At 43.9% G+C, this 15,273-nt stretch overlaps 1 protein-coding gene across 5 annotated transcripts in view; it reads right to left on the reverse strand.

Annotated features, from left to right (window-relative positions):
• Positions 1 to 6,853: 6,853 nt before the first annotated feature.
• Positions 6,854 to 15,273, reverse strand: part of SEPHS1 (selenophosphate synthetase 1) — a 24,596-nt gene continuing 16,176 nt past the window's right edge. For 2 of the 5 annotated variants that reach the window (XM_009649461.2, XM_035889165.1), the window contains 3 exons: positions 15,070 to 15,169; positions 13,305 to 13,517; positions 6,856 to 8,111 (listed from right to left, as the gene is read on the reverse strand). In XM_009649461.2, coding sequence (XP_009647756.1) covers positions 7,897 to 8,111; positions 13,305 to 13,517; positions 15,070 to 15,169 — 528 coding nt within the window. In that variant the 3' untranslated portion in view covers positions 6,856 to 7,896. Of the gene's footprint in view, positions 8,112 to 11,922; positions 12,327 to 13,304; positions 13,518 to 15,069; positions 15,170 to 15,273 lie in introns of those variants that run through there. The other 3 variants (XM_035889168.1, XM_035889166.1, XM_035889167.1) reach the window with 3 other exon arrangements.

The following is a 15,273-nucleotide window of genomic DNA, read 5'->3' on the forward strand; positions in this document are numbered from 1 at the left end:
GGTGGGATGGCAGGGTTAGGTTAAAGGTTGGACTCGATGATCTTAAAGGTCTTTTCCAACCAAAGTGATTCTATGATTCTAATCTTGATAATACCTAGTAATAGTGACTTGTCAAGTAACTCCTGTGTCACGGGACCACCCCATTGTATCCCGCCCCAAAATGATGCAGGGTACCTCACCGTCCGCCTTGGCATGGAGGAGCGGATGGCTGAGGTGACCACCCTTGGTTCGTACCCTCACGCCAATGCAGTCCATGATCAAACTTTAATACAGCAGCAGGTTGACCCCAGGCGTTGCTGGCTCCGCTCCAGGCTGCAGCGCTGAGCTGCGCAGTGACATCATAGAATCATAGAATGTTTTGGGTTGGAAGGGACACCTAGAGGTCATCTAGTCCAACCCCCCTGCAGGAGCAGGGACACCACTAACCAGATCAGGTTGCTCAGAGCCCCGTCCAACCTGGCCTTGAATGTTTCCAGGGATGGGGCCTCCACTACCTCTCTGGGAAACCTGGTCCAGGTGTTTCACCACCCTCGTTGTAAAGAATTTCTTCCTTATATCCAGTCTAAACCTACTCTGTTTTAGTTTAAAACCATTACCCCTTGTCCTGTCACAGCTGGCCCTACTAAAAAGATTTTCCCCATCTTTCCTATAGGCCCCCTTTAGGTATTGAAAGGCCACAATCAGGTCTCCCCGCAGCCTTCTTTTCTCCAGGCTGAACAACCCCAACTCCCTCAGCCTGTCCTCACAGCAGAGGGGCTCCAGCCCTCGGATCATTTTAGTAGCCCTCCTCTGGCCCCGCTCCAACAGTTCCACGTCCTTCTTGTGCTGAGGGCTCCAGAGCTGGACGCAGTACTCTAGGTGAGGTCTCACCAGAGCAGAGTAGAGGCTCTTGCACTTGGCCTTGTTAAACCTCATGAGGTTCACACAGGCCCACCTCTCCAGCCTGTTCAGGTCTCTCTGGATGACATCCCGTCCTTCTGGTGTGTCAACCACATCACATCGGCGACACGGCTGCTGGTTATGGCGTAGCCACGCTCCCTAAAAACAGGAGAAGCATGTGGGCACGTATGAAAAACCCTGTTCTTTGCATCTTACTCTGATTTATATTAAAAAAACCAAAACAACCCCCCCCCAAACAAACCTAAACCACCGTAGAGTGAATAATTTTCAAATCTGTTGATAAGCTTCACTAAAGTACAGACTGAATCTCATGAATCGAGGAAGAGAAATGAGGGAGAGATTGTCCTCGTTAAGAAAACTGATGGTGGCATTCATCTTTTGATTAAAATTAATGGCATTTAAGAAGGGGCCGTGTCTCTGCAAAGCATTTTTACAGCTATGTCTGTCAGTTCCCCAAATTTTATAGAACATTTTTATACAGCTGTTTTGCATTTGGCTTTCAGTTTTAATGCTTTCTGTTTATTAAATCAGAAAACTAATAAAAACTAAACGATCAAGATTTCTCCAGCAGCACAGGAACAGTCCTAATGCAATATGTTACAGTTTAATAAGCATCTCAATTGACTATTAAAATCCACATTACGATCAGAACTGTAATTCCAAAGATGAGGTCTTCTGAAAACTTAATTTACTGTGGTGGGAAGTGGCAGCTGCTTCAACTCAGCAAAATTAGCTTTTTTAACTTAGATGCCAGGGAAAACAGATGTAGATGAGACAGTAACAACAGCAAAATCCACCACCAACACGCAGGTTCATTACTCATCACCAGAAGATTCAAGAAGGGCTTCTACAGACGCATCAGCAGTGTAAGGGAGGCAAAGGAAAATGTGGACCCAATGGGGAACAAAATAGGGGGACCTGGTGACAAAGGGCATGGAGAAGGTCAAGGGACTCAATGTCTTTCTGCCTTGGGCTTTGCTGTTCTTGGGCTGGTCTGTTCTTGGCTTCCACGTACCAAGCGGTGGGGTCTGGGGCCATGGAGCCTCACCCAAACTGCAGAAGACTGAGTTGGAGACCACTGAAGCAAGTTGGGCATTTTTCAAGTCCATAGGACCACATGGGATGTATCTCTAGGAGCCAACATGACTGCAAAGCTGCTCTTCTCCTGTGCCAGGAGAGGCTCTTGATGGCTAGAAAAAGGCAAATGTTGCAGCTGCCTTCACAAAGGGCAAGAAAAAGAATCTGGGGACCTCAGTCTCCAAAAAGGTTATGGAATAAACCCTCCTGGATTTGCCACGTCCAGCAAGGACAAGTTGTTTGGGAACAGCCAGCACCGATCTACCAAAGGCAAATTGGGCCTGGCCAACCTCCTCGCCTTCTGCGATGGAATGGCTGTGTGGGCTAGGGGAGCGCAACAGGCAACGTGCACCTTGACCTTAGGAAGGCTTTTACTTCGTTGGGACAGGCAGACTGTAACATGGGTGGAAAATGGGCTGAACTGCCGGGCTCAAAGGGCTGTGATCAGCAGTATGAAGTGCGGTTGGTTACCAGTGGCATCCCTCAGCATTCGGGAGCAGAACCAATGCTGCTTGATCTCTGTGTTACTGACTTGGACAAGAATTAATCCTTGGGAAGCTGGCTGGTGACACCAAGGCGGGGAAGTAGTTCTCACTGCTGGAGGGCAGGGCTGCCACTCGGAGGGACCTCGGCAGGCAGGTTGGCCGGAGCCCCTGGAAGTTCAGCAAAGGCAGAGTGCCGTACCTGGCACGGAGTAACCCCGTGCTGTGGGACAGGCTGGGTCCTGCCTGCCTGCAAAGCTGCTTTGCAGGAAAGGACTCGACAGACACATTCAATATGAGTGAGCAGCCTGCGTTTGCAATGAAAAGGGCTGACTGCACGCTGGGCTGCGTTAGCAAGAGTGCAGCCAGCGGGTCAAGAGGAGTGGTTCTTCCCCTCTGTGAGGCAGTTTGGGAGATTACATTTCGACGCTGTCTAATTCTGGGCTCCCCAGCGCAGACATTGACATCCTAGAGCAAGTTCAGCGGAGACCCACCAAAACGAGGGGGCTGAAGCACATGATGCACAAGGAAAGGCTGAGAAAATAGCTCAGCCTGAAGAGGAGAAGGCTCCAGGGGGATCCTACAGCTGTCTGCAATACCTAACAGGGAGATAGAGAAGACAAACTCTTCTTGAAGGCTTACAGTAAAATTTAGAGACAATAGGCACAAACTGCAGCAAGAAAAAAATCCCGTTAAATGTAAGGAGAAAATTCTGCCAAATGGGGACGGCCAAACACCGAAACAGGGGGTGCAGAGATTGTGAAATTTCTCAAAACCCGACTGCACACAGACCCGATCAACCTCATGTGACCTCAGGGCTGTCCCTGCTTTGGACCAGGAGACTGTAAGACATCTGTTCCCAACCAAATTGTTCAGCTGTGGTGGCGGGAGCATCCCCCAACTGACCTACTACCATAAGGAATGCGCATCTGAACACAAATCTATTTTTACCTTAGAAATATCAGGACCATTGTTCTGTTGTTACGATTTCCCCCTCCCTGAAGGCTGGAGATGTGGGGCAACAGCTTTTACATGCCTTAAAAAAATACAACAGAAAATACGCCAACGTTGCAAGCAAAAGCACAGAACAGCACTAGCTGGAGTATCAGTATTGGCTTAAATACATCTAGAGTGACAGAAGGGAAGATGCAGTGTCGTGGTTGGGAGATGGGGCAAGAAAACGAGGTACACACCTGGAATCAGTCTGGAGCAGCAAAGCCTGTGCTGAAGTCTAAACTGCTGCTGCTGGAAGCAGAGCAATCCAGATTAAAGCTCATTTAGACACACGAGGAAGAAATCCTCCACGTGGAGGACACGTGGTTGTGGCGCAGTTCTAGTTTGTTGAGGCTGCCACCAAGTTGGACAGCATTGCCTTCCACAAAAGCAAAACCCTGTCTCTGGTTCCTGGCCTCTGCTGATTTGCAAGCTTTGGGCAACCCCTGCCCACCTATTGAGGCACTGCAGCCTGGCTTCTCTCCAGCGTCAGAAGGAGTGTCTGGACCACAGCTGTCCCCAGCGTCTGCGGCATGGGTGCCCACCCACTCCTAAAGATGCAGATGCCTTCAGAAGGACCAGAAGCAGCTGGATCCATCACAGCCAGCTCTGAGCACTGAGAGGTTAAAACCCCCGAGCTCTTCCCGCGTGGTTGGCTCTTGTGACGCCGGCTGACCTCAGCAGTCGGTGAGCTGATATGCAGAAGTCTCCTTCACAGAGGTGTTGCTCCTGTTGAGGTCCTACAGCTTCCCAAAGGGAACCCCTTCCCCCTCATGACCGCCCAGCCTGGGAAAAATGCCTATCTCAAGGCTGAATAAGGAGGTATTTTATTACCTTTCCCCGTTTCAAGCACTGTCCACAGAGTTTGCTGTTACATCTTGTGCTCAGAATGCAGGTGTACCCCCAGCAGGTAACTTTTCCCAACTGTTTTCCAGACATTCAACGAAAAATAATCAATAAAACAGTAAGTATTGGCCATTGTGCCCATCCATTCCCCCGCAGTCGCTCAGGTTTGCTGCCCTCTCACTGCAGCATTCACACTCATTCCCTTATCTCCTAAGTAGAAAAGGGTCAGTCCTGAATTTCTAGCAGAACATGAAATCAAAACAATAGAAAAAAAAGAAAAGAAAAGGAGGACAGAACTATTCTGACTTTACCTACTGCCACAGAAAATTTTTAAGAGTGTTATTCTTCCCCTGATGCAGGGGAAAAACAAAAGGCTGAGGAAACCAATGTATTAAAGCGAGAGAACAGCTCTCCAAGAACACATGCTACTTATCAAAAGCATTGCTTAGGCCAGTGAATGTTCCGATTCTTAAGATTCTTTCTTCTCAGTCTCCACTCTTCTCACAACTTCAATGGAGTTCTACAAGCAGCCTTCTCGTACAGACTGAGGGATGGAAGCTGGTGCATGCAGAGGTACCTGTGTATGCAAATGAAAGTACATTACATTTGTATAAATGACTAGGCATAGCTAATAAAGCCAACTGTTCGCTGCTGCCTTCTCATAGCTTTTTCACGTCAACATCTCAAAAAACTTCATTTAAAAGGAGATCTTTAAGCATCTTGCTGAAAGCTGCACTGGGCTTGCTAGCCCAGTACAATACAGCCACCTACAGCTTATGCCTGATCCGCAACCTCTTATTTAGCCTAACAAATCATAAACATTCCTATAGGAATCACTGCGCTCAGGCGATGCTAACAGTTCCCAGCTCATTCATCACCCACTCAGGCACAGTTCAGCTGGGAAGCACTTTGGGATGTAAATCCCAGCCATCAGGAGAGGCTTCCACCATCAGGTCCCCTAAGAGGGGCTTTCTTTGTCGCTGGCCTCAGCAGAAAGGAATTTCTGCTCTGAAGATCCAACTGGCTCCTGCCAGGGAAGGTCGGCAGGAGGGCTGTGAATTTTGGCTCACCTTGCTGGCTAGGCAACCTTCCTCCGCACGACCTTCTCCTTGAAGATGAACCTTCTAGGGAAGGAGAAGTGTTGGGTTCATACCTGGCTGATTAACCAATCAACATAACAAGCAGGGGAAAAAAAAAAAACCCAAACGACCCCAGTATCTACCAACTAATACATTTGTCTGCTCAGGGTGAGCTTACACACCTCTCGCGCCAGTTTAAAATACAACACATCTTTGTAACAAGTCCTTTCCCAAGGAAGTACTCAGCTGTTTTGCACACATTCGATCTAGTTAGGTTTTGGGTTTTTTTAATCTAATAAAATAACCTATGTAGTGACAAGTCTTGGCCATGACTATAAAAAAAATAAACAGAAGCCAGTGCCACAGTTTTGTATCAGGATACAGAACAAACTTCACAACACAGCAGAAAAAAAAGGAATTAAATCAGGGTTTTTTTTTTTTTTTTTGCACAGACAACTGTTTTTTGATGCTTTATTTTCAGAACAGCTGTGAAAAACCTAACTTTTTATTTCCTAAAGCAAAGTCAAAAACTCAAATTACTGCTTTGAGGTTTGTTGTGATCACGTAACTCAGACTTCTCCAGGAAAAGGAACGTCAGGCTCTGCCTGGCTTAGGCTACGCATAAGGAGGTGGGAGGGAAAGGAAAAAAACCACCAAACACATCTATTTTGCTAAAGGTGTCTGTTAAGAACACTACTGAGCGGAAAAAAGATGAGCCAAGTTTTGCAAGAGTCTTCACTAGGAGCAAGACTGGAAATTTAAACCTTGCATGATGCACAGAGGCTGGTTCATCTCTAGGGACCCATTTTTCATAGACAGAAGCCTTGCTAATTCGTGCTGGTAGTAACGATTATCCAAGATTTTCTTCTTCCTGGTCTGAGTAGCGAGGAGTGAATTCCACCATCTGGTAAAAGCTTACAAAGAGCTGGTGGAGTGAAGCGCACTCAGTCCCTCTCGGCAGAAGGACCACGCGGTGAGTCTCTGCAGAGCAGTCAGCAGTGGGCCTGCTCCAGCGGGGCGGCTTACCGTGCCGTCGGGGAGAAGATGGGTTTCAGCATCCGTTCTGCTTACGGGGCTGCTCGGGAACCCTCCTCTAGCTCACAGCGGGCACAGCCAGGAGGACTTGCAGAGGAAACAATTCAAAACCGTTGCATACTTTGTGCTGATAAGTAAAATAAACAAAATAAAGTGGATAATATACTTGGAGATAACCTACTTGCCCCCAACTTCGGTAGGCAGGCGGAGACATTCCAGATTACCACTGGACATCACAGCTTGCAGAACTGATCAAAGGAGTAATAACAGCTATCAATATAATTACACTTGCAATAAAATAAAAAAAAGAGGATTTCTCCTCTTTCCAGTTTGTAATTCAGCTAGGAATCAAAAAAGTTCATGCACTTATACAAGAGCAATAAAAAAAATTAAATATTTATTTTGCATAACAAGCTTAAGTTCAAGCTGCAATGTTGGCAATGTAGATTTTAAACACAGATCACAAAAGCGTGCACAAAAATGTATTTGAGCAAAGAACAAAATAATACTAAGAATTATACTAAACAGCTGCTGATTTTAAAGAAACAAAAAAGGCTTGTAATCACTATACAAAATATAAAATGTATTAAACACTACCATCCACAGAACAGAGGTTTATTTTAGTTTGATTATATTTAAAAATTATTTGTGTAGTTATTTATATAGTGAATTGTAAATGAATATTATACAGTAACCTCCTTTTGGTCTGCAAAACCTTTGTTGCACTATAGCACATCCAATCACATTGCAAAAAAATGAATTATTTTTCCTTACTATCAATAAAGAAAACAATCATTGATAATACAGTAAATATTGTCAGGTCTACAAATAATGAAATTAAAAATGACTCCTTCGACTCTGAAGCGCTTTCCATGCAAAGTCAGCACTTGCTCGTTTAAACAGAGTGCGCTACCAAGCAACATCCAGGGTCACAGATGCTCTTGGTAAGACTAAACCTTACAAAAAAAAAAAAAAAAATTTAAAAAAAAAAATCAAAGATTGAATGTAATCATGCAACCCTCTTACTACTGGGTATACCCACTGTGTCGTTTATCAATTTATTGCCTTTCTGGAATATCACTGAAGGCATCAAAATTAGACTTATGATAAATATACATATAATGAAAGGACACAAACTGCTATTCGACACTACTACCGGTAATGTCTGTGCTACGTGAAAGCACCTTTAAAAAGAGCCTATGCGGCAAGAGATAAGTGTCTAAAGATTCAAAATGAATCAACAGTATTGGATAACAATATAATTCTCAACTCAGAAGCTGCCTCAAGATTAGGTGCATCTTCAGTTAATGTAACAGGAAAAAAAGGCAATGGATTTTATTTTATTAATTGTATCCACTCATAAACTGACCTAAGGCCACCAGATGTGCAGACACAACAAGTTTTCTTTTCTTTTTACAGTTCTTTAAATTGTAGGATGATAAAGGAATAGATCTATTTAAAAACAAAAAGCTATTTCATCTATATTAAGAGGTGGCACCGGGTGTTGGGTTCACGTTCTGAGTGGCCACCTGTGGTGCGACTTCAATGATTCGTGGTTTGTCTATAATTCTGGCCGTGCGGTTGCCCTTCTCTACAATGCCGATAATCCATGCTTGGTGACCTTCGCCGTATTTTGGAGACTTGATCTCGGCACAGAAACGTGCTGCCTGTTCTCGTGGTAAACAGATGAGGAGGCCTCCTGGCAAAGAAAAGAAGCAGAGCATCAAAACATCTGATTGCAAAGCATTTCAACCTTGATCTGCTAAACCCCTATTTAGACAAGCACTTGGTGACTTCAGTGGATTCTGTCAAATTCTGAGAGGAGACATGGTGGAAGTCTGAGCTCTTGCTTTACAGGAAGAAGTTTGTGCCCGAATTCAGTGTCTAGTGGGCATGTAAATGAAGCCAAATACACACAAAAGATGTTGGCAAAAGGACATCATACTGATGCCAACGCATGTCATACTGAAACAACACCAGCATTGTCAACTTCCGACAGAGGACTGCAAAGCGCCTCTACACCGAAACGTTTTGGATAAAGGTCATATTCAGATACCTATAACCATACATCGGTAGCATCTGATTCTGCTAGTAATCCCATTGCCTGCAGTGAAACCATTCATCAAAGTAGGGACTATTACCAGGGAATGCAAGAGGCAGAGAATTAAACATAGGCTTGATCCAGCGCTCCCTGTAACAGTCCTTTTGACCCCTTTGTTAGGGAATTTTCTAACCTTTTTTTGGCCTTCCCCATAAGATTTTCTCTCAGAGACAACTGAAAAATATTTACTAATGAATGCTTTTCAGAAGCAGCACAATAACTAGTTAGCAAGCTTGCCATTCAGTTATTAAACCTAAGGACACTTCCATCATAAGAATCCCAAAGCACTGAAGAAGGTGGATTGGCAAGTGAATTACCAGAGTTTCATTGTCAGCTTGTGGCACAAATTTCCAGGCGGCTCCGACCAAATCATTAAATATTTTGGCGCTACCCTTTATTGCTAGAGTATTCCATACACAGCAGCCTCTTGTAAGGGACGTTAAAATACCATCTCCCATAGCAAAATGTTTGGGGAACACAGGCAGGAGAGTATATTCACGCAAACAGAAATTCAGGCACATCCTGAGGCTTGCTTACTCATAGAGAGAATTATTTGACCCAAAGTCTTCTCATCTGGGTGAAGGGCATCAGCCAGCAGCACAAGTCATGCCACCAGCTCTGAGCCAGCCCTGGGGGCAAAGGGCCACCTGCTGAGCCAGCCACCCTGGGCTGGGTGCCACCTCCTCCTCCTCCGTGGCCCTTGAACATCTTCTTGGCACCTTGGGCACCTTTATGTTTGCTTTTCCAAGTGAACAGTCCTCTCGGCAGTGACTAAAACCACTTTTCATTTAAGGCTGTGAGGAAGAAGCAGCTACTGAACATGAGGAATTATTTACAAGGATATGTGGAAGTGTTATTCTTTCAGGTTCTATACGAAGCAAATGAGTGTGCTGTCCAGAAAACCACCTACCTCTCCCAGACACTTCAGAACATGACATCCAGGTACTTCCATCAAAACCAACAAAAAACCCAGAAACTTGAAAGACAGCGTTTAAGCTACTCCAGATGTAGCAGACAAATCAATTGCAAAGGAATTATGTGCCATTCCCATGGAAGGCTCTAAATCAAATTGAAGAGAAGCTTATGTCATGGCACAAGTCAGGGAAGAGGTTTACAAGTGGTAATGCAGTGAGCGTGCCAACTAACACGTAGAGGTAGCGCTAACTAGCCAGAAGGGAGGAGTAGAAGCATGGTGAAAGAGGAAATAAGAAAAAGCACACAAATAATCTTCACTCAATTACCTTTTCCCCACACGCTCTCTTTCTGCAATTTTGTATCACTTGTATGTCTAACCCTGTTAACATTCTTTGGCAAGATCAGAAAAATGTACAGAATCCCAGTTTTCAATCAAAAATCACTTTCCACCTGCTGACTGCATGCCACAGTTTGATCAATAACCCTTAATAAAGGCTATAGGCTACGCTCGATCGGTAGCAGGATTCCTGTCTGCAGGGATTATAATTATTTCTCTGGTAGACTGACCAGTCTCTTTAACCCCTTGGGTAAATCCTTTAGGTTTTCCACTAGGTAGTCTATTCTAGTCTATGTTACTGGCATTCTCAGCTGCTCTGGTTTTTGTCCCATGGACAACTACAAGAAGTCTTCACCTGTGCAAGGTCACAGCCACCAGGAGTTTAAGTTGCTGCAAGACATGCTTGTGGAAAATGAAGCAGCAGTGCTGCTCTGCACTGAAGCAAGCGGCGTTGCATGGTGTACCAAGTTTGAGGTCTGCATCAGCCACCACTGGAGACAAAGCAAATGAACTCAGAGTGAACGAACAAATGGCCGTGGTGGTTTGAGAGCTCGCCACATGCTTCTTTTGGGGGTTAAAAGGATATAGATACCTGGTGTCTGTCCTGGCTTACCTTTTTAAAAATGTAAGGGTTTGGGTTTTTTTGTGGTAAGAGGTTTTGAACATTGCTGGTTTTGACAGTTGTATTGCAAGCAGGGAAGTGGACACAGAAAACTTCAGAAGCAGACTAGACAAAGCTTTGCAATTAAGAGCAGAGATACAAACAGGTCACAAATCGAAAACGAGCATCCTTGCTCCTGCTACTGGCTTTCTCCTACAACGACCAACAAATGGGCAAGATGCTTCTTGTCAGGCACTAATACAGCCTTTCTTTTCTACCCATCTGCCTATTCCCACAAAATTGCAGAAACACCACATTGATGAGATACCTCTATAACACCAAAAAAATTGGGCAACACCAGTCAACAGTTCCAAAAGTTAGTAGAAGAGGCCTGGCAAAAACGCACACGTGCATGAGTATCTGAGTAACTTATTTCTGCAAACAGCCAGTCTAATAAACAGGATTAAGTTTTTTTGAAACTAACTGCTGATTGCTACTTTAACCTTTACCAAAGAGTTACTAAAAGACAGTGCAAAATCATGTAAGAGTGCAATTTTAAGAAAATACATCATAAGCAAGAGTGCCTGGAAGATGGAACAGATGACATAATAGATGTTTCCAACGCTGACTTTTGTCAACAGGTGCCCAGCAAATGTGCACTGGAAAAAACACAACAGTCTTAAAATCCATTCAAATAGTTTTCCAGTGAATTTCTCATTGCCTGCCCACTCCGCTGAAAAACATCTGTTCACAAATGAAGAAGCTATAGAGCATTTCTTGAAGTTTAAGACAACAGAGAAAGAGCATTATCTATATTACTGTATGAACAGCCCTGAGCAGCCCCCCAAAAGGCACGCGCAAAACTGGACACAGAGGCGCAGCAAGACATGCTTGCCTTCATGTAAATCAACCCCAGGACATGAAGAGCACAAACATCGTGGGTCTGAATGCTAAGGAGCCGTCCCAGCACACCATGCCCAAGCTAATACACGCTGCTGCAATGTGTCAGGCTATCCAGCGTAAGCCTGAAGCCCGTGGGACTGCAGTTACAAAGCTTTCAGACCAGAGCTATTGCATCCACGTGGCTACGGATCTTTCTAACATTTGGCAGACACTGCCCTGCAACAAATCCCTATAGCCACCTCTAATGCGAGAAATGCAACGCTGTGATGAAATCTATACATGTTTTGAGGCACCCAAAGTTCACAAATAACCAGATATGTCTTGCTGGTTTTTCCATCATCATCTATCTATGTTGAAACATAAGCCACTCAGCGTTTCAAAGACACTTCTTGCTCTCAGTCCCAAAAGAGATTCTGAAGTCGACCGTTTTCCGCTTCCAAGTACTCTCACAGCAGTGCGCACATCCGCACCGTTTTACATTCCTTCAGCGAGAAGGCAGGACTGGATATCCCCAGGGTGCAGGATGGGCAGCTCTGAAGACTCAAGCACTCGGTTTGCAGCTAAACCATTCCCAACACCGACTGCTGTACAAACCCCTGCCACAGCCACGCACCTGAAACAGCAGCCTGCAGTTCCAGCTCTGCATCCATGCTATTTTTTGGCCCCTTTGCAACTGGTAACAAATGCTACCAAGCACTCTGGTTATGTGGCCTCCTGGGTAGTAGGAATCTGTCCAGTCCTACCAACCTTATTGACACAGCTTGCCAAACTGCCACCAGATATTTCTGGTCTCTGCTGACTGACGCTGGATTTGAACTCCTGAAAGGGTTCATGTCCCATATCCTATTACACACCATCTGAGCCATACAGTCTCCGTAGGACAGAGCGTCTGTTTAAACACAGATGGCTAAGGAACAATTCAGCAGATCATGGTTAAGCTGTGTATTCGCTAGGGGAAAAGTTTATGGCTCTCACTGTGATGCTTCTTTCCAGATCTTCGGACTGTTTTGCTTCAAGGGGCCCCCTCTGTTGTGAACTGCAGAGAACTTGGATAATACTTTTGGAGAGCAGGAAGAGGGTGGAGAAATGAGATAAGAGAAAAGACAGATTTGTTGCTACATCTTCTCCATTTCCCAAAGAGAAAGAAAAGTCAGATTAAAGAAGAAAAAAAAGATGGAACGGGACAGAATATTCAAGGGGAAAATGAAGTATAGAGACTTCTAGCAGAAGACAATGATGATGCTGGTCAGCAAAGTGGCCTACAGTTAATAATAAAGCACCTTTCAAACATCAAAAGTTCTTATCACCTGATGACTGTTTAAATGCTTGTCCGAAATTAACTTGGTGTCCACAGCCCAATTCCCAGTACACGTCTGTTGTACTCATTGTCACTGCAAGCAGCGGCTTTATTAAATAGAGAACTCAAAATTATGAATGGGTCAGAGATCAATTTTTTTTTTCCTGCTAGTCACAGGCAGATTTCGTATATGTAAGAGAGAAAAATCTATATTCTTGGATGTCTGTATGCTGTGAGCAGAGAAGGCCTCAGTCACTAGGACTGGTCCATTCAGCAGCGAACTCTACACATATTCATAGTGAGAAACAAAATACCCCTCATTTGACTGGCAAACCTACTGCAGGTGGCTTTACCTTTGCAAAACCCATGTCAGCTGTGCTTTTCATGTGATTTTCAGCTATTCACTGTTCTGGAGTTAACAGCTAAGAGAGAAATAGGTTTCAAAAGAATTCAGAATCATCACTAACTTCTAACTGCAAAATGTTCTAGATACAGCAAGGGTTTCTATAATAGTGTTTCATAGGGAAGTAGAAGGCATTCAGAATAGGACAGTGGTTTGGATGTTAGGCTGAAGAAGTTAATTGTGAACAGTTGTGTGGCTAACACTCATTAACTTGGCTACACACCAAACCAACTGTGATTTTAAATGCAAAGCAGATGATTTGTACATTTGAAATGTTATTACAGTCTAACACAGAGGTGGTAGGGAAGGAAGAAGGCGGCACAACTGTCACCTACCTGAAGTCTCAGGACATGTCCCGTGCATGAGGCCAAACATATTGCCACAAGCCTTACTGACAGCAGCCATCTTAGCAAGGACAGGAAGGTTATGAATAACAAAGGACACCTCATTTCGCTGCTGCTTGGCAAGGTTTTGTGCATGCCCCAGGATTCCAAATCCTGTGATGTCTGTAGCTGCATGTGCATTGAAAGTGTGCATGAGTCCAGCAGCTACAAGAGAGAGAGGGGGGGGAGGAAAAAAAAAAAAAAAAAGAAAAAAGAAAATATTATCAGGAAAAGCAATGCTTCAACAATATTCTGCAGAGTTTAAATGCAGTTGCATACCTTTAATTTGAATCAGGTTGGGTTACTGTTTACATTAATTAAAAAAAAGTGCTTGAAGGAACTGGAATTCACCAATACTGCACGTAACCCTTAAAAAATTCAACTTGTATTTAAGGTATTAAATCATGCTGAAAATCCAGCACCGAAGGTATATTTATCAGCATGCTCTATTAGACACGTGCTGCTAATTTATACTAGTAGTCTAAGAAACAGGGGTTTGCTCCAGATTCAAATTTCCGAGAGAGGGCCAGAGATGTTCTGAGCTCAGCTTTGCTTCATTAAGGGCGAGGACCAGACTCATCCTGGGTCAGTTTTCTCACGCCTTTCCCTGCCATTCTGTAAAACTATCACATCAGAACTTAAAAGGTTTAAAAGTGTCCAGAACTTAAGTTTAAAAGCTTAAGAACAAAGCCTGCAGGTTGTGGGGGAAGGGCCCCAGCCTCCCCACCTATGCATTCATGAAATTCTTGGGCATTTGCAACTACAGAGCCCTGGGTGGGAGAAGGGCACCCCTGCAGGCAGGACAATGGCTCCAGTTAAGAATATTTAAGCGTTGTTGAAGGTGCCTGACAAGAGTGAGTGGAGAAAAACAAAACCAAGAATGATTTGCCTTCTTTGGTGCTTCCCAATACATGAGCAGGAATTCTTTTCCATAAGACTATCCTGGTCATTTATTTTTCCTGGAAGACTTTGTGAAAGAATGAAGAAACAGCAGGATGACATAACAAATACTAAATGAAAACTGAACAAATGGGAGAAGAGATATTTAACTATCCCTGTTCCTTCAACTCAGAAGTAAGAAAACACCTAATTCAATTCTTTGCTCCTCCAAAGATACTTTGAACAAAGAAGGGAAATCCTGGATTAAAATTTCTAAGGTAAAAGCAGAACCTTCCCACTACCAAAACTAGAAGGAAAAAAAACACCCCACCAAAATAACAGGAAAAAAAACAATCCCAGAAAAGAAAACATGTACTATATGTTCCACATTTTGGGAAGCACATAACATGACAAAATTAAAAAATAAAAATTTAAACTGAACCATTCAAAAATAAAGAGCTTTTTCTTTTTTACTCTATGTCAAATTTTAACCCTATCACAGTCCGGCCCTCTTGAGTTCTCCAGGCACAGAAGGTAAGGAAAAAATCCAATATATTTCCCTTTAAAACATCCTCTAACTCACTGGGATGTTACTCGCAGCACTCACATGAGTCATAATCATCTCCAGCAGCATTTGTGTTTTTGCTGTATAATTAAAAGGGGCATTTGATTTTAATTTGCTTGCTTCACAAACATTGAACAGCAGAAAGATGGGGCAGGAGGAAGGGATAAAGCAGCTGTGTCACATTTCTCCATGGCAGTGAAATGAAATTAAGTACGGAATTGGAAAAACCCACAACCTCCCCTCCACCGCCACAACACACACATCTCTTCTTACCTGTTCGGTTCAGTCGTGCCATATTCATCATTGCTTCCTGGTACGCTAGTTCTACATCTTCTTGTGTTACCACTAGTTTGATTTTATTCCACTTTTCAGGCTAATGGATGAAATAAAGATGATTATTTTAGATTTTCAGCTGTATATTTTAAAGCACACCCTTCCCACTTCAAAAAAAAAAAATCCTTCATCCAAAATGTCCCC

Source organism: Egretta garzetta, unplaced genomic scaffold, assembly GCF_000687185.1.
Source record: "Egretta garzetta isolate BGI_Z169 unplaced genomic scaffold, ASM68718v1 scaffold291, whole genome shotgun sequence".
Taxonomy (NCBI): domain Eukaryota; kingdom Metazoa; phylum Chordata; class Aves; order Pelecaniformes; family Ardeidae; genus Egretta; species Egretta garzetta.